This window comes from Chamaea fasciata, unplaced genomic scaffold (genome assembly GCF_029207755.1).
Source record: "Chamaea fasciata isolate MVZ Bird 193981 ecotype frontalis unplaced genomic scaffold, bChaFas1.0.hap1 SCAF_4, whole genome shotgun sequence".
NCBI classification, from domain to species: Eukaryota; Metazoa; Chordata; class Aves; order Passeriformes; family Sylviidae; genus Chamaea; species Chamaea fasciata.
In genome coordinates this window covers 82,517,461-82,535,698 of record NW_027094089.1, presented here as the reverse complement: position 1 = coordinate 82,535,698, position 18,238 = coordinate 82,517,461, and the positions used below count along the sequence as shown (strand labels likewise).

General features: G+C 52.7%; 1 protein-coding gene across 1 annotated transcript in view; it reads right to left on the bottom strand.

Annotated features, from left to right (window-relative positions):
- Window positions 1–4,255: 4,255 nt before the first annotated feature.
- The window catches only part of PCDH19 (protocadherin 19), a 61,531-nt gene continuing 47,548 nt past the window's right edge, over window positions 4,256–18,238 (bottom strand). The window contains exon 5 of the mRNA XM_066182232.1: window positions 4,256–8,632. Coding sequence (XP_066038329.1) covers window positions 8,058–8,632 — 575 coding nt within the window. The 3' untranslated portion in view covers window positions 4,256–8,057. The remainder of the gene's footprint in view (window positions 8,633–18,238) is intronic.

Below are 18,238 nucleotides of genomic sequence, written 5' to 3'. Positions count from 1 at the left end.
AAAAAAAAAAAAAAAAAAAAAAAAAAAAAAAAAGAAGAAAGGAACCTGGAGCATTTTCTCTTTCTCAGTCACAACAACCCTGTCTCTGCCCACTCTCCTCATGGGCACCAAGGGAGTGGAGCAGCAGAGGGTTTCTGATCGCAGTGCCAGGATGAAGCTGCTGCAGTCCCCATCCTTGGAACCTCCTGCCCAGATCCCCACCTCAGATCCAGCCCTTCCAAGGTGGTCCCTGCCCCACGAAGCTGCACCAGCACCACAGTGGCCAAGCAAGTCTGACACGCTGGGGTCTCACACCCACCAAGGCTGGCACTAACGGTGATGGGTCGCCCTAAGGGTACAGGGAGTCCCTGCCCCAGTTACCTCCACGTTTGGAGGATATCAACCCACCAGTCAACCTCCATTCCTCCTGTCTGGGAAGCTGAAAACCCTTACACTAAGCTTCTCCCTTGGAGGTTTTATTATCATAATTCCTTTTTATTTTTGCCTTGGAAGACAATTCATCACCTTCAGGCAGCAGAGATTCGCCTCTGCCAAGGCTGATGATCCGCTCCTGTGCCGTTTTCCCCTAAAGCACCGGACCAACTTGGAGCTTCTTATGTCCTAAAGCTGTGCAAGGGATCAGCGTGGTGTTTGACCCTCTGCTGCCATCCCAACCACCTTCCCTTGCCCTGGCCAGGAGCACCTGCCAGCACCATGGCAGAGGCTTCTGCAGGCAGCCACCCCCCTGCCCATTATTTAACTGCAATCCAGAGACGATTTTTCTTGGGAAAAGCTTTTAAGCTTGATCAGTGATGGGGTTAATATTGTTTGCCCTGTGTCTCAATTTTTTATCTGTATTAATGGAAACTGCCAAGGCAGGGTTTTCCACAGCAGCACCACAGTGCTGCTTCCTTGGGTTGTTGTATTTTCCAGGATGGGCTGCAGTGACTGATCACTCTGCAGCACAGCAGGTCTCAGTTGTGTCCCCACAGAAGCTGCCCAGACACCCCCATCAGTGGCGTGATGCCTACCCTGAAGCCCAGTTTGTCCCCAAAGAGCCATCCGTCCTGCAGAGCCCACTCTGTCAGCAAGGAGGGAGCTGAGCAGGGCTGTGTGCAGCAGCAGAGGTGAGCTCTATAATTGTGCACCTGCCTGTGTTTGTTCTGCCACGGCTCTTTGGGGACGCTCGCTTACATCACGTTCAGAAGGAAAGGACAACAACACAAAACAAAAAGCAGCTGCAAGTTAAACAAGTGGAAGCCCACTGGGGCTGCTGGAGAAGTTGGATGTTGGTTCCTGCCCGAGGCAAGCAGGCAGCTGGTCCAGCACCTTCCCTACCACCACCAGACCAGACCAGACCAGACCCGGGATCCAGAAAACAGAAAAGGCAGAACAGGGACCATCACTTGCCCCTCTGAGCCCACAGCAAGCCCTGAGCAGAGCCCTGCTTCAAACGGAGATATATTATAAATATTTTTGCTCTATGCTTTCACGCCTTTGATTCCTCCAATTCATTTGTTCTTGTCTTTGTGGGCTCAACAGTCAGAGTGTACAATAAGTCATTGCTTCTTAATCCAATTTGGCCCTATTTAGATATTCCAGTTTAACATCAAATGCAATATAGAATAATGTCCAGAAGAAACGGGAACAAGATCCAGGTCTCTGAACCTTGCCCAGTGGGGGCTGCCTGCTTTCCTTGCTAATTTATTCTCCCACTGGCTTCACGGAGCTGGTCTTCACACGGAGCCAGAGGCAGGGAGGGGGTCTGTACCTCGGGGTGCAGCACAGCACCCCTAGAAACCTTCCTCCACGGGAGAGGGGCAGCCAGCCACCTGTCCAACCCCAGGAACGCTCTCCTAGGGAGGGCGGGGAGCTCAGGGGACCGGCGATTGATGTGATGCCCACCTACAGCAGCCAGCTCCCCGCCCCGGCTGCTCCTGTTATCAGCAGCGGCGCAGACAGCCCTGCCTGGCCAAAGTCCCAGGGGCTTCCCCGGGGCTGGCTGCATCCCGGGAGCCTTCCCTCGGCACCCAGCGAGCAGCGAGCTCCAGCACATCCCCAGCGGCGTCTCCAGACAGAAGCGATCCCGTTTTTATCGGCAGCAGACGCTCAATCCCTCCCTCGGGCCGCCCACCTCGGCCCTTCCCGGCGCTGCCGCGGAGCCCAGCGCCGCCGTCTCGGCACGGGAGACGCTGCGGGGGACAGGGGACAGTGACAACAGCCCGGGGAGCACAGCAGGGACACGTCTCCAGCCCGACATGGCCAATCCTGCAGCCAGCACAGCGAGCGGATGGAGGAGTGGAGGGAGGTGATTAAAATCAGGAGCAAACCCGGCTCCGGCAGGTTGGGAATGGGGATGAGCTGGGATGCCACGAGAAAAATCTTCAGTCCGGGGGCGGTTTTCAGCCCCATCTCATCGCTCAGCCCTGGGCTGGGGCTCTGCACGGCCCCCCAGTGAACCCCACCCAGCCTGGGCAGCCCCCCTCTACCCACCGCCTGCCGCTCCAGGGCAGCTCACCTGGGCAGCTCCTCCCCAGACAGGCTCAGCTCCTACCTGGGTCCGTGGTGCTGGCACAGCCCTGGCTCCAGGCCCCCGTGCAGGCAGGGTCACAGCTCAGAATGCTGCTACAGCCCAGTTCCTCCTCGGGCAGGGGAATTACTCTGCCGCTGCTATGGCACCGCTGCTGCCCAGACCGGCTGCAAACCACCCCCCTCCAAAAAACCACCAGCCTCCCTCGCACAGCCTGGATTGATCTCCTCTTACCCACCTGCCAAATGACTCACTAATGGGGGTGCCAACGCGCTGCGGGGGCTGGCTGTGAACCATTACCTGTGGCCTCCGTGCCAACACACACCTGTGACAAAGCTGACCCCAGGCCACACAGCCAGACCCTGCTGGTTTAAAGCGATGGGGCCTCATCCGGGTGTGGTTACCTGCACCTGACCTGTGTCCCTGTCAGGCAGGGTGATGCTCAGGTGTGCTGCTCAAGCATCTTCCCACCCCAGGGAAAGGGCTTCCCATGTCTCTGCACTTGTTCCAGTTCCACCTTGGTGTCACCCTGACTGAGCCACTGAGTGAGCAGAGACCTTGTGGGAGAATTTAGCCCGCCAGCCACAAAGTGCTCACATGCTCCGTGTGTAAATGTGGTCCATGAACCACTGTTAATTCAGAGGCACTGGGTGCTCCTCACCATCTCCTCCAAAGCACCTCAGCTCCTGAAAAACTGCAGAAAATAAAAGTCTGCCATGGCTCAGTGGAGAAGCGTGTGCTGGAGGTGTTTCCTACCCGTGCTCATCCCCCTCACAGCCGTGTTTCCTGTGAAGGTGGCATGCAAAGGACCAAGTGGGGATGGTGGCGACCCCTCCTCAGCACCAGGAAAGTTCTGCCTGAGGTTTGCAGCCTCTTGGGCTGACCAGCTGTGGGACACGGATGGGGCTGGGGTGGCATCCAGCCGTGCACTGGCTTCTGCAGGACCAGCACCTGGGGCCCATCAAAGCAAACCCACTGAGGCGTATTTAACCAAACACTTACTTTCCATTTTATTCAATAATTGCTTTAATACTAAAATGCATTGGATGCTCAAAGCAGAGAAAAGAAAATCACATTTAGGTGGAAAACAAAGTTCTCATCAGATGAAAAAAAAATCCCAATGTGGCAGGTACACCATTTGGAAACAGAATCATAATAATTTAATAAAGCTGCTTTATCATCTTCATAAAATAGACAGAATGGTGATTCTTTTTTTTTTTTCCTTTTCTTTTCCTTTTTTTTTTCTTTTTTTTTGCCTTTTTTTTTTTTTTTTCCATTTTGCCGTTTACAATGATTCAATCACCGTGGAAAATGTACATAACATACATATCAGCATATACAACGATTTTTTATTCTTCATATACTCGGCAACGGAGACACCATGACGAGACGAACCGCGCCCGGCCCCGCGGGCCGCCGGGGGCGGGAGCTGCTGAGAGCCGGGTTGTGAGGGGCGTCTGGAGGCTCTGCCCCGGCTCACATCAGCTGAACATCACCTGACGCCGGCCAAGGCTCCCTCTGTGTCACAGCAGAGCTCGCAGCGGGGGCGGCCGGGCTTCCCCCCGCCGGGAACCGCAGCTCACAGGTGGGACCAGAGATCACCCATAGCTGCAAAAGCAGCTGTAGCAACAAGACCATCGGTTTTATTTTTTTTTCCCCCCACCCCCAGTGACAGACAAATGTGTTTTCCATTCAAAATTAGGATTTTTTTTTTTTCTCTCTCTCGCCCTCCCCCCCCCCCCCTCCACCTCCAAGAATAGTTTCAACATATTCATCAAGACAGTGTGTTCTTCACAAAAAAGCAACTCGTTTCCTGTTTGGAAAAATAAAGATTGAAAAAAAAAAAGAAGAAAGAAAAAAAAAAAAAAAAGGAATTCACTGTTGCACAAAGTGTGATCCACAGGCCACCTCCAGCTCACAACAAACAGGGAACGGCGACAACCTCAGTAAGACAGTGCTCGGGAGAAGGGGGGGGGATTTTTCCAGCCATCACTTGTGCCCCCCAGCCCTCCACCATCCCTCCCAGCACAGCCTCGAGGTGGGAAAGGCCAGGGGCTCCCAAGGGAGCAGGGAAGAGCTCAGCCCCTGGCCCCCAGCCCCAAAGCTGCCCCAGAAGGGGTCCTCGTCATGCTCGGGGGAGAATCGTCGGTGCTTGCTGCTCTCCTGAGTAATAAACGGGGGAGCAGAGCAAGCCTGCCTGAAGGAAACCAACAGATCCCAGCGATTTTTCCTAAACCAAATCTGAGGACAGGTTTAAGTTATTAAAGAAGCACAATAATTACATCTGGAACCCTTTCAAAAAGCCTTCCTGCCCGCCCTGCAGCTCAGAACGTTTTTTGCATGGCCAGTTTCGATGCAAGTAGGAAAAAAAAAAAAAAAAAGAAAAAAACAAACAAAAAAGAAACAAAACCAAGAGACTGTGATTTGCCCAGGAGCCTGAACTCATCTCGAGTGACACAGAGGGACAGTGACAGGAGTACCAAAATATTCTGGAGAAGGCCAAGGCAGCAAAGCTGGGGCTGCTCCCTGGATGTCCCCGTGGCCCCACGCAGCAAGGCCGTACCAGGGAAGGGCCCCTCGCTCACATCCCCTGCTGCAGCCCGGGTCAGCCCAGAAAACTGGTGTTTAAATGATTTTCTTGGAGGCATAAGGGTTTACTGACCTCTTTAATGCCCCCTTTTAATACAGAATTATTTCACATTCTTTCTCGGCTGTGCTTTTATTCAGAGTGGCAAGGAACGTTTCCTCTGGGTAAATTAGAGAAATGTTTCTATTTTTTTTCTTTTCTTTTTTTTCCCCCCCCCCCCCCTCTCTCTTCCTTTTCAGTTAGCATCTATTTTTCATCCGAAACACCAGGCTTGGTGGTGGCAGCTCCGCAGGCAGGGGGCAACGCTCAGCAGGAGCAGGAATTAAGGGCTGGAGCTTTTCCAGGCAGCTGGGGAGGATGATGATGGGGCACCCGGGGGGCACCCACAGTCCCCACCCAACAGTCCATGGGGAAGCTGGGTCCCTTCCTGGCAGAGGTGTGGGGTGATGATGAGGCCACACAGAGCCCTTGTCCCGTGGCAGACAGGGAATCGTGGGATCTGTCTCTCAGCAAAAACATGAGAGAAGTTCCCCTCCCGAAGAAAAAGCCTCCCAGAGCTGACAAAACCAGATGACATCAGAATAAACTCAGCTTAACAGCTACAGAACACACGGTTACTCCAACAGCCCTGAGCCAGCCCCTCTCCTCTTCGCTTGTGTTGCAATAAAACACACATTGGGGAAAAAAAAACCCAAAAAAACAAAAAAAAAACCAAACCAAAACCAAGAACAAACAAACAAAAAAACACCCAGAAATAAATGACAGCAGTAACAGCACACAGGCAGGAAACACAGCAGGAACAGAAGTAACGTATCCCTGAAAAATGGGCTCAGAATTCAGAAGGGTGGTGGGGGGGAAACCCCCAATTTGCTTTCTGGAGAGATGCAGGACATCATGTTAATGCGTGGGATGGGAGCTGAATGAGGTAGTCATCACACCAGTGAGGGAAGCATCACAAATTTCATTAGACAACTGCTTTTTTTGTTGATTCTTTCCCAATTCCTGGCCCTAGCAAGTGGCAGGGGGAACAGGCTGATTCTGGACCTGTCTCAAACCAGCTGGGGCTTCAGGCAAGATCAATCTGCCCTGAAGAAATGCATGGCTGGAGTTTAACTTTATTTTGAGGACAATAACAACTGGAACTTGTTTTCTTGTCGTTTTTCATTTAAATAAACCAAGCAACAAATACTTTATCATGATACGTAGACCTAGAAACACTCTTCCTCTAGAAACCACTAATTTCAACTTGCTGGTACAGCAAACGTTGGCAAGAGCTATGTATTCTTTCCTTCCATAATCAATCCAAAATTCTAGGAAACATTACTGAGGGTAGGAAAAATCTGTTCAGTGAAGGGTTAATAATAATAGCAATAATAATAATAATACACTAACTGAAATCCTCCTACCTTACTCATACCTCACTGAGGAATCATCACTGCAAGAGAGCAGAGAGCTGTGGAATCCCTTCCCTCTCTCCCTTCTACAAAATGGCTATTAAAGTAGCTCAATTTTCAAATCAATTTTATATGAGTAGATTTGTACCCACACAAAAAAAGTCCTTAATTATGAGAAAAAAATAAAGAATTGCTTTAATTTTTTCTCCATTAAGAAGGCACATTAATTGAATTAGTAGCGTTGTTACATATCACCTGTCTGCCCCTAAATTAACATCACTATTGCTCATTCCATACTTATTTATGATGCAGGGATAGAAAGAAATTGGAACAGTCTAAAATCCATGCCATGATGTCATACCTACATACACACTCTTGGTGTAATCATGGCTAGGAAACGCTGACTTGGAAGTGTGTGTGTCTAATTGAGAAGGTAATTTAGATCTCTTAAAATAATTCCATCTCTTTGACTTGGAAATGACTGGAGGCGAGGGATATCTAAATCTGGGAACTGGAAAAAAACCAAAATAACCAACTTCTGGGGGAAAAAAAGGAAAAAAAAAAACAAAAAAAAACCCCAAAAAAAACCCATAAAAAACCAAAACCCTTTCCATGCATTGCCTTGTAATTATGCAAAAGAAACGGGTAAGGGGAAAAGTTCAGCACAGTGCATCTGATAATTGCAATCCAGGCAGGATTTTCCCCAAAATGTCTTCCCATAATGCCCTGTCATTTTCCTGCAGGAGCTGAGGGAGGCTGCAGGCAATGGTGGGGGCTGGAAGAAGCACTTGTTCCACCACGGCTGCAAAAATGCAAGATCCCCAAAGTTTAAGTAAGATGCTTGTGATTTTTTTATTTTTTATTTTTATTCTTTTTTTTTTTTTTTTTAAAGCCTGAAAGCCTTTTGCCATCACTAGACATACAGTAATTTGCAATATCAAATACAATAATAGTACAGATAAGTATGTGACAGCAAAAGGATTCATAAATGCAGGGGTGTCCATAGCAAAACACCAACACCTTAAAATACAAACAACCTCGTGCTGGGTGAATTTGAACCGAAACTCACCCGACTGCCACTTTGAACAGTCCCACACAAGAAACAGCCGCGACTTTGTCCGGACCACAAAACCGCCGGGGTGGTCACCAAAGATGTCCGAATAAGGAATTTGCCACTCAATTCCCTCCAGGAATGGAAATTTATCTTCGTTTTGAGATATAAAAATATATAAACTCCGAGGAGGGGATGCCGAGCGCTCCTGGGGACTGGGTGGGTGGTGGGGGGGGGAGGTCTGGCCTCTGCCCCCCGCCACCCACCGCCGCATCCCAGCAAAAAAAAAAAAGGCGGAACGCCGGCTCCTCCGCTCGGGCTGCACACCCCTGCCGCCTGTCAGACACGTGGGATTGTCACACTAACGATAGCTTCATTTATAAACAATACACTTAGGGAAAGCATCTTAAATACAGCAATTCTGTGAACCATTGGTAAGCGAATAAAAACAATCTGCAGTTTGGGAGTCGTGCTGTCTCCCATACTTATCCCCATCCTACTCTAGCGGGATGCCGCTTAGAGGACGATGTCCTTTAGTCTGCGGGCGCCGGGCGAGTCCTTTTCCCGGCGTTCCTGCAGGAGCGGGTTGCCCTCCTGCCCGCCGCCCTCGCTGTCCGCCCCCCGGGGCTCTGCCTCCGTGGGTCGGGAAGGGCCGCTGTTCCCGAAGGGCTCCCGGCCGTGCCCGGCCCCGTAGGGCGCCGCCGGCTTGCCGGACAAGGGGCTCTTCAGGTGCAGGGGCGAGGTGACGGGGCTGACGGCCTCGCACCCGTTGCCGGCCTCGCGGACGGCGCCGCTCACCTTGGGGCTGCAGGCGGCCGAGTCCACCGTTCTTTTGCCTTTGGGGTTGGCCAGCCTCTCCTCGGCCGGGGGCTCGCCGCCCTCCTTGCCGAAGGTGGCGAAGGTCCTTTTTGTGCTGCAGTCTGCGTAAGGCTCCGCGTCCACCGCCGTGGCCTCGATGGACAGGGCGATGACGTTCCTGCCGTGCTCGGGGGACTTGGCGCGGCTGGGCACGGCGCCGCGGGGCATCCAGCACCTGTCCGAGTGGCCCAGGATGCGGCATTCCTCCCGGCAGTGGAACCCCTCGCTCTGCTCTGCGGGGAGAAAACACAGCGCACGGTGAACGGGGGGACCCAGCCGGGAGTGCCCACACACACCGGCCAGCCCGGGCTGGGGGACACCACGCCGAGCTGGGCGCTGCATCTCACCCCCTTCCCAAACAGAGGTGATCCTCTGACCCCAAACAGCAGTGACTGTACCCCAAACAGCCTGAACAGCAGTGACTGTACCTCAAACAGCTCAAATAGCAGTGACTGTACCCCAAACAGCAGTGACTGTACCCCAAACAGCCTGAACAGCAGTAACTGTACCTCAAACAGCTCAAACAGCAGTGACTGTACCTCAAACAGCTCAAATAGCAGTGACTGTACCCCAAACAGCCTGAACAGCAGTCGCTGTACCTCAAACAGCTCAAATAGCAGTGACTGTACCCCAAACAGCCTGAACAGCAGTGACTGTACCCCAAACAGCCTGAACAGCAGTGACTGTACCCCCAAACAGCCTGAACAGCAGTCACTGTACCCCAAACAGCCATTGCCTTTAAGGCTCTACAGACTGGAGTTTAATTTCCAATAGGTTGTGTGTCACCTGTCAGCACCAGCACGGAAGGCTGGAGAAGGAGCGACGGCAGCAAATCCATCACAACAGGGCTGTCCGTGTGTCAAGCGCCCCGAGCCAGTGGTTCCTGGGTTTAGTGACCAGTGCTAAAAGCCACCGTGTTTTAAGCTTGGGTTGACGTGACATTTAAGCTTGACTTTTTGCAGAGAGGGGAAGGAACAGAGGGAGGAAAGAAAAGGGGGAAGAGGGAAGGTTCTCTGTGGTTCTGCCGTATATGTGTTTTAACATGTTGCTTAATCCCCGCTGACCTCTCACACAACAGAGGCTTTATAAATCTCCAAGATTGTCCACTCCACTGAAGATTAAATGTGTCATTCCCAGTGCTGGGGCTTTATTCATACAGGAGCAATAAAGATTCCTTCTCTCGACTTGGGGCTGTCGTCCCAACACTACTTTACAGTGCTGAAATATGAACTGGTGGTTTAACCCTTTCCAAGGACCCTCCATGACGAGGTCCAAGGGCTCCTTGGCGAGTGCAAACTCTCGTGCCCGGGGCCTGCGTGCATTCCTGCACCACCAGTCCATCCCAGAGGACTGCACAGCTTCACCCCCACATCACAGATGGACAAACTGGGGCCCGGGGAAGCAGCCAGGCTCAGCCAAGTGCGAAGCTGGAAACCAAATTCAGCAGTTCCGCCGTGCCCAGCCTTTGCTGAGCACCCGACCATGGCTCCCGCCGAACGCCGCAGGATCCTGGCCGCTGTTCAGTCCGGGCTTCTCCTTCATTTGATAAGAGCCCGTAATTGCAGCTGGCCCTCATAAAGCACAGCCCTGCCCCACACAGAGACGTGGCTCCTTCCTCCCATAACCTACACACACTCGGGGCAGCATTTAAGGCCCTAATGCCATTAGGCACATGAGCCCACGCTCGGTGGGGGCCGGTTTGATGGGCTGAAGGCAGCAAAGGTGCAGACTCAGCCCGGGTTTCCTCCCTGCCCGTCTGCAAACCATTCATTCTGCTGCTCTGTACATCTGTGTGCATAACCTCCGCTCCTCAGACACATTGGTATTTCCACCACATGCGAGCACTAGGGCGGCTGATAAAAATTCTCGGCACATAACACAATGCACCAAAATATGAGCAGCTTAACACTTACAGAGAATAAACGAGTAAAAGGCAGACTTCGGAAAAAAAAAAAAAAGGGGAAAAAAAAAAGAAAAAAAGAACCACCAAGAAAGGGGTGGGTTTGGTTTGTTGTTTTTTTTTTTAAGGAGAAGAAGCCAATTAATTGAAAAATATATGGGTAAAACATCAGCTTTTTCTCTACATCAGAGCAGCAACCCAGTGATGTGGAGCACAGGGCTGGGCAGAGGGGAGGAGGTCTGGGTTTTGGCAGCTGTCTTTACAGCAGCTTGAGAGAAGGATGCCCTGAGCCCTACACACAGAACATCCAGCAACAAGCTCTAAAAGCCCATGATCTTATACTTTGATTCTGTTAATTTCAAGTACTTGAGAAAAATAGAAAGAAAAAAAGAAAAACTGCCCAGAAAATGTTGCTGTCTCCCTATTTATCCACAGCTTAACTTCAAAAGGGTGCTACAGGCATACAAAGTTGTGTAGTCTGGCTGTGATAGCAGAGGACTTGGTGATGGCTGGAGGGGCTACAGAAATATCTTGGATTCTCATCCCCAATGAGACACTGATTTATTGTGCTGTGTGACCTTGGGCGTGCTGCTGGAGCACACATCACTTCAGCCTCTCCACAAACATGAAAGGCTGCATCTGGGAGTGTGCTGGGCTGGCTGGTCCAGCGCAGCGAGGCACAGGGGAGCTGCTTCTCCTCACCTTCCCTGCCCAGCAGCACAGCTCAGCCCCGAATCCAAGGGACCACAGCCAAGGCAAACCTCACTCCAGAGGGAGCACAGGGTTGTCTTGCCCTGACCCATTTATTCCAAACTGGCATATTTTACAGCTGACAACAACTGGATGACTTCCCTGATTACTGCAAGTGGATATTCCTCAAGGCCTAGAAAGGCACCTGTGCTTTAAGAGCATTCATTGAAGGGCACTGGCCTGGTGCCTCTGTGCCAGGGAGGTGATCAGCTTTGGACATCACCATGCCTGTCTAGAACCTGCAGCAGCTGAAATGCAGGGAGGAAAGGCGCTGGAAAGCATTAAATTTAATTACAGTGTTTCAATCCTTTGTATTAGGAAGCGAATGTTAACAAGTCTCAAAGAGGCCAGGCTGACAGGCAGAGGGGCACAAGCCACCATCATCCACAGACCTGAGACAACAGGCACGTTCTGTCACTCTGCTTCTGTGCTCAGCACACGTCTCAGCTTTGAGACCATGCCCTGCAGCCAGAAAGCATGCTGCTCTTGGGGACAACATGTGTCTAGGCTGCCCAGAGCAGCCCTGACCTGGCAGCAGACACAGGGACCAGCACAGAGCCCCAAGCAGCAGCCTCTTTTCCACGGCAGAACGGGGATCTTCAGCTACCCACCCATCCATCGCTGTCTTGGCCCTGTCGTTGATAAAAAATTCTATTTTTGCGCCTCAAGCAAGGCCTGTTGATGCACAGAAACACCATTCCTCTGCTATCCCAGATCCAAAGGCATGCACAGCAGGGTCTGAGCTCCTCCAGTGGCTGACCCCAGGGCTGATCCCTGCATCCCCGTCCTGCCCCAAGCAGAGGCAGGCAGGGAGCTGCAGGGCACGCTCCTGGCACTGCCCTTTGCAGCTCAGTCTGACTCACCCAGCCTTGATGGCACCCAGGAGGGTCCTTCACACTCACATTCACATTACTTGTGCTGTTCTGTCTTGTTCCTTACCACTTTAACAATCAGAAATAGGACAACAGGAAATTCTTTTTACAGCCCTAGACCTGCCCTAGTCAATACAACTGTTACTGTTTGCACTGACAAAATGTTCTTGACGCAGGGAGCAAAGCCCAGGTAATAACCACCACACACACAGGACAGTGGAGAATGCCTGGCAGCCAAAACAGGCGGCTCCCCACCTCTCTGTGCCCATGGCAGGGGCTGAGCAGGCTGAAACTGCTGCCTGACCAGGCCTGGAGAGGGGCAAAGGGAGGGGGATCAATGGAGGGGCAAAGGAGGGTGAGACCCCCCGAGCTCTGACACTGCTCTGTGCGGGTGTGAGCACTTTATCCCAACACACAGTCCCCAAGTGACCCAGTGCACCAGGCTGGCCAGGACCTGCCAGCTGCCCTGGGCTGGGGAACACCATGGCCTGGGGACTGGGAACACCACAGCCCTGGGATGGAGACCACCATGGCCCAGGGATGGAGGACACCACAGCCCTGGGATGGAGACCACCATGGCCCAGGGATGGAGGACACCACAGCCCTGGGATGGAGACCACCATGGCCCAGGGATGGAGGACACCACAGCCCTGGGACGGAGACCACCACGGCCCAGGGATGGAGGACACCACAGCCATGGGATGGAGACCACCATGGCCCAGGGATGGAGGACACCACAGCCCTGGGATGGAGACCACCACAGCCCAGGGACTGAGGACACCACAGCCCTGGGATGGAGACCACCATGGCCCAGGGATGGAGGACACCACAGCCCTGGGATGGAGACCACCATGGCCCAGGGATGGAGGACACCACAGCCCTGGGATGGAGACCACCACAGCCCAGGGATGGAGGACACCACAGCCCTGGGATGGAGACCACCATGGCCCAGGGATGGAGGACACCACAGCCCTGGGATGGAGACCACCATGGCCCAGGGATGGAGGACACCACAGTCCTGGGATGGAGACCACCACGGCCCAGGGATGGAGGACACCACAGCCCTGGGATGGAGACCACCATGGCCCACGGATGGAGGACACCACAGCCCTGGGATGGAGACCACCATGGCCCAGGGACTGAGGACACCACAGCCCTGGGATGGAGACCACCACAGCCCAGGGACTGAGGACACCACAGCCCTGGGATGGAGACCACCATGGCCCAGGGATGGAGGACACCACAGCCCTGGGATGGAGACCACCATGGCCCAGGGATGGAGGACACCACAGCCCTGGGATGGAGACCACCACAGCCCAGGGATGGAGGACACCACAGCCCTGGGATGGAGACCACCATGGCCCAGGGATGGAGGACACCACAGCCCTGGGATGGAGACCACCATGGCCCAGGGATGGAGGACACCACAGTCCTGGGATGGAGACCACCACGGCCCAGGGATGGAGGACACCACAGCCCTGGGATGGAGACCACCATGGCCCACGGATGGAGGACACCACAGCCCTGGGATGGAGACCACCATGGCCCAGGGACTGAGGACACCACAGCCCTGGGATGGAGACCACCATGGCCCAGGGATGGAGGACACCACAGCCCTGGGATGGAGACCACCATGGCCCACGGATGGAGGACACCACAGCCCTGGGATGGAGACCACCATGGCCCAGGGATGGAGGACACCACAGCCCTGGGATGGAGACCACCATGGCCCAGGGACTGAGGACACCACAGCCCTGGGATGGAGACCACCATGGCCCAGGGATGGAGGACACCACAGCCCTGGGATGGAGACCACCGTGGCCCAGGGACTGAGGACACCACAGCCCTGGAATGGAGACCACCATGGCCCAGGGATGGAGGACACCACAGCCCTGGGACGGAGACCACCATGGCCCAGGGATGGAGGACACCACAGCCCTGGGATGGAGACCACCATGGCCCACGGATGGAGGACACCACAGCCCTGGGATGGAGACCACCATGGCCCAGGGACTGAGGACACCACAGCCCTGGGATGGAGACCACCATGGCCCAGGGATGGAGGACACCACAGCCCTGGGATGGAGACCACCACAGCCCAGGGATGGAGGACACCACAGCCCTGGGATGGAGACCACCATGGCCCAGGGACTGAGGACACCACAGCCCTGGGATGGAGACCACCATGGCCCAGGGACTGAGGACACCACAGCCCTGGGATGGAGACCACCATGGCCCAGGGACTGAGGACACCACAGCCCTGGGATGGAGACCACCATGGCCCAGGGACTGAGGACACCACAGCCGTGGGATGGAGACCACCATGGCCCAGGGATGGAGGACACCACAGCCCTGGGATGGAGACCACCACAGCCCAGGGATGGAGGACACCACAGCCCTGGGATGGAGACCACCATGGCCCAGGGACTGAGGACACCACAGCCCTGGGATGGAGACCACCATAGCCCAGGGATGGAGGACACCACAGCCCTGGGATGGAGACCACCATGGCCCAGGCCATGACCAGTGCTGTGCTAAGGAGCTGCGGACGCTGCACACACTGAGGGGATAGTTCTGTTGCTGGTCAGGCTGTGGGGACATCCATGGGGACACCCATGTGGCACCCAGGTGGCCCAGGGACATGCTGAGCAGTTTGTCTGGGGGCAAGCACCCTGCATGTGTGCTGCTGTACCAGAGAAGTGCACGTTCCACTGCAGCAATATCCATGTTTCAGCCAGACTGTCCTCACCCAGCACAAATCCAGAACCTTGTCTCAAAGCACCTTAGGGCAGGGTCACTTTTAAAATGTTCCTCAGGTACAAGACATCCTGGCAGAAGGTGAGCAGTTATCCTGAAGTCAGACTTGGCAGGAAAAAAATATGTCATTACTAAACATAAGCTCTTGCATAGCAAATATGAAACAACATAAAATCCACAGCCACCTCTGGAATAAATAAGTTTCTCAACAAGTAAGGCAAAATCCATGTTAAGCTCCAGATTTCAAATATTGAGCCCTACTTGCAACTCAGAAGACCAGCACAAAGGCAAACTGCTGTGGGTCTCACCCAGGCAGCAGCTGCAGAAAGACCTGGTGGGAGAGATAACAGTCCCCCAACCCAACCAAGACCCTCAGCCCTTCCCAATCCCACCGTGCAGGCTCCTGGTGAGAAAAGCAGGGACACAGGATGGATGCCCAAAAACCAGAGCCCAGGAGGAGCTGGCAGAGGACACATGGTGGGCGCTGCAGCAAGAGGCTTCACACAGCACAGGCTCTTCTCTCATTACAGGGGGGTGTTAAGGAATGTCCACAGTGTACAAATCTCCTGTCCAGCACCCAGCTACCTGCAGCAGAGCAACACGGAGCGGGTGTGCGAGGTGCCCATTCAGCTCCCAGAGCAATTGAATTATCTCCAGTGGAATTGCAGCGCTGGCCAAAGAGACAAAGTTAAATCGTAGCAAGGTGCAAGTGCCTGGGAATGTAATATTCCTGATAAATGGCCAGATGACATGTGCTGTTATACAATCTAAGGTGTAATTTGGGCGATGACAATAGTCCCTGGAGTTCCCATTTCCAAACAGCCGCTCAGTTCAATCCAATCCATGTCAGAGCAGCTCTGCCGAGGTGAGTAAGTAAAGCTCATTTGTGCTGTTACACGGGGAGCGAGGAAGAGGAGCAGAAGAGTTGCTTGAGAACCAAAAGTAAGGGGAGGAAAAGAGTGACTGGAAGAATCCCAGCCTGCTGGGGACATGCACGGGGCGGGTGAGCCCCAGCCCAAAGCCCCTGGCCCTGTGGCAGCGCCAGTCGTGGCGCCCACACCTGGGTGTGCCCACACCTGGGTGTGCCCACACCTGGGCAACGCCCACATCTGGGAGATGCCCCAGGTCCCCTCGTGCAGCAGCCTGGCTCTACCTCCACATTTCAGTGTTTCTTCAGCAACCGTGTGATTATACTGTAATCACGATGACACCGCTCCTGGGTACAGCAAACAGCACGATCATTAAAAAATTCATTTCAAAATCTTCCTGGAAGCTAATAAATTTTACAGCAGTTTCAATCCTTTCTCATTGCAACAAAGAAAAGCTTAGTTCCAGACAAATTAGAAGTAAATTGATTGCCTTAGGGGAATCTATTCAAATATCACTTTTCCATGTTAGAAATCTCTTCCTGAAACAAGAAGAGGAGAACCAGGGAGAGCCAGCACGGGAGCAATGTGGAAAAGCAAATCATTAAATCTCAGTTCATGAAACTGAGGGGCGAGGGGGGGGGGGGAATCAAACTTAAAATAAAATGCAAATGTCTCACTGGGGTGCGGGCCCAACATTTGTGACAGAATTTATGAATAATAAATATGAATAAATAGTAAACACGAAGGGATCAAACACTGTTGTGGATGTTTACTCATGGTTAGCCATCTTTCATGGACAATGCGCAGCTGCATTATTTAACACTCCTCTTCCAGCTACTTCGGGGTTTCTTTTCAACTCCAGTACCTTCATTTTCTCAGGAGTGTATGCACAAGGTGCAAGGCTTGTTCCCCAGCCCCTGTGCAGCACCCAAACCCCTCAGCACACCGCTGGAGCCCCTCCACCCCAACAGGAGTCGTTCCCAGCTCAGGGGCAGTGATCCTCTGCATTACGCTCTAGATAAAATAATAAGCTCCAGCAAAACACAAACAGTCCCCAGCCATGGTTCATCATTGGCTTGTAAATTAAGACTCTGCACCTCTCCCTTATCTCCTCTAATAGCATAATATCAGGAAACAAGAGGTAGGGAATAGTGTATTATATTTTTGACCTATGGGCTTCACAGTGCCTTCCTCGCCTTTCCTAATAAGAAATCTCCAGTCAATGCAGCAATGTAATCCTGGCGTAGCTTCCCCGGCACAATGCTCAGAGGATACTAATAACCAGGGACAGTGACAAATGCTCTTTTTCCGCAACAAGAAGCCTTTCTTTTCGTCTCTTTCACCATTATTCGGGATTTATGCAATCTAAAAATGCTGCGTTTTTAATCCTGGATTGTCTGTCCCAACACAGAAGGTCAACAGTCCTCGGACAAAGCACTGGAATTATTTTAATGAAACAAAGGCTGTGATTTGATTAATTTATTAGGCAATTGCTGATAAGGACCCATGGATGCATGCAGCTCATGGGCAGTGCTTCTGGAACGGTCAGCAGAGGAATGCAAGGAGGCTTGCTCCCAGCTGCTGCAGACACACTCAGCTCCCAGGAAATGCTGAGGACTCCAATTGATTTACACCAGCCAAGAGCTGGCCCATTCACCTCCTCCCCTGCCGTGTATTACCATTAATAACTCCCTTTTTCTGCAGAACTATCTGTTATATGAATGAGGTCTGAGGGACAGACAGACCTGGGTGCCTGGCTGGCTGCAAGCCAGAGGGGAAGGACAGACTTGATGCAAAGGATTTTCTCTGGAGATGCTGAAGCCTTTGGGATGAGAAGCAGGCTAAGGGAAGGAGGGTGATCAGCAGAAGGAGCTGGAGTGTGGGTATGCCACGCGCTACAGCGGAGTCAGACCCAGGAGGTATTATGGGCTAGAATGCAATTTAATGCTGGCTGCTCCCCTTTATCCAGGACCGCAGGCCAATCCCCACCTCATTCACAAGGAAAAATTAATTCCCTTTCAGAAGGCCGGCGGAACACACCATTTAAACTCCAATTAATCCTTTTCTTAAGTGGTCCGTGGAGCTCGTGCTGGCCCCTGAGCGGCGGGGATTTCACCTCGGAAGCTCCACTGCCCGTGCCTCCATACAGGGCTCATTAGCATCCTAACTGGTCTGGGATGCGGGATCCAGCCCAGGGAGAGAGAGGAGAGCACTCTGGGCTCTGATGGACCTCTTCCATCTCGAGCCATTACTGCTCCACAACTCATGGGCACGGCTCCCATTAATGCTGACGGCGGCTCCTGCGCCGCCTGCACGGGCGCAGAATACAACCCCTGACTTCATTACTGGAATTCAATTTCATTAGCACTGGATACAGAGGGATTGTCCTAAATACACTCTTCCTTATACTTTTTTCATGTTAATGCAACCATTTGAGTATATTATACCCTGCAGAGATGGAAACATTTCTAGTCTGTTTAAACACATTTCCCACAATTGGGAGCAAAACTTTGTCTCAGTTTATGCCTCTGACACCAGCTGCCTTCCATTTAATGGGACTTTAGTCGCTACAGCAAATTAATCCAAAGGTTACTGTTCTCTGCTATTGTCACAGACAAAGCAAATTCACATATTCTGTCAGGGCAAGGCAGGACTAGCCATGCAGCCACATTCCAACGGCAGCAGTAAATC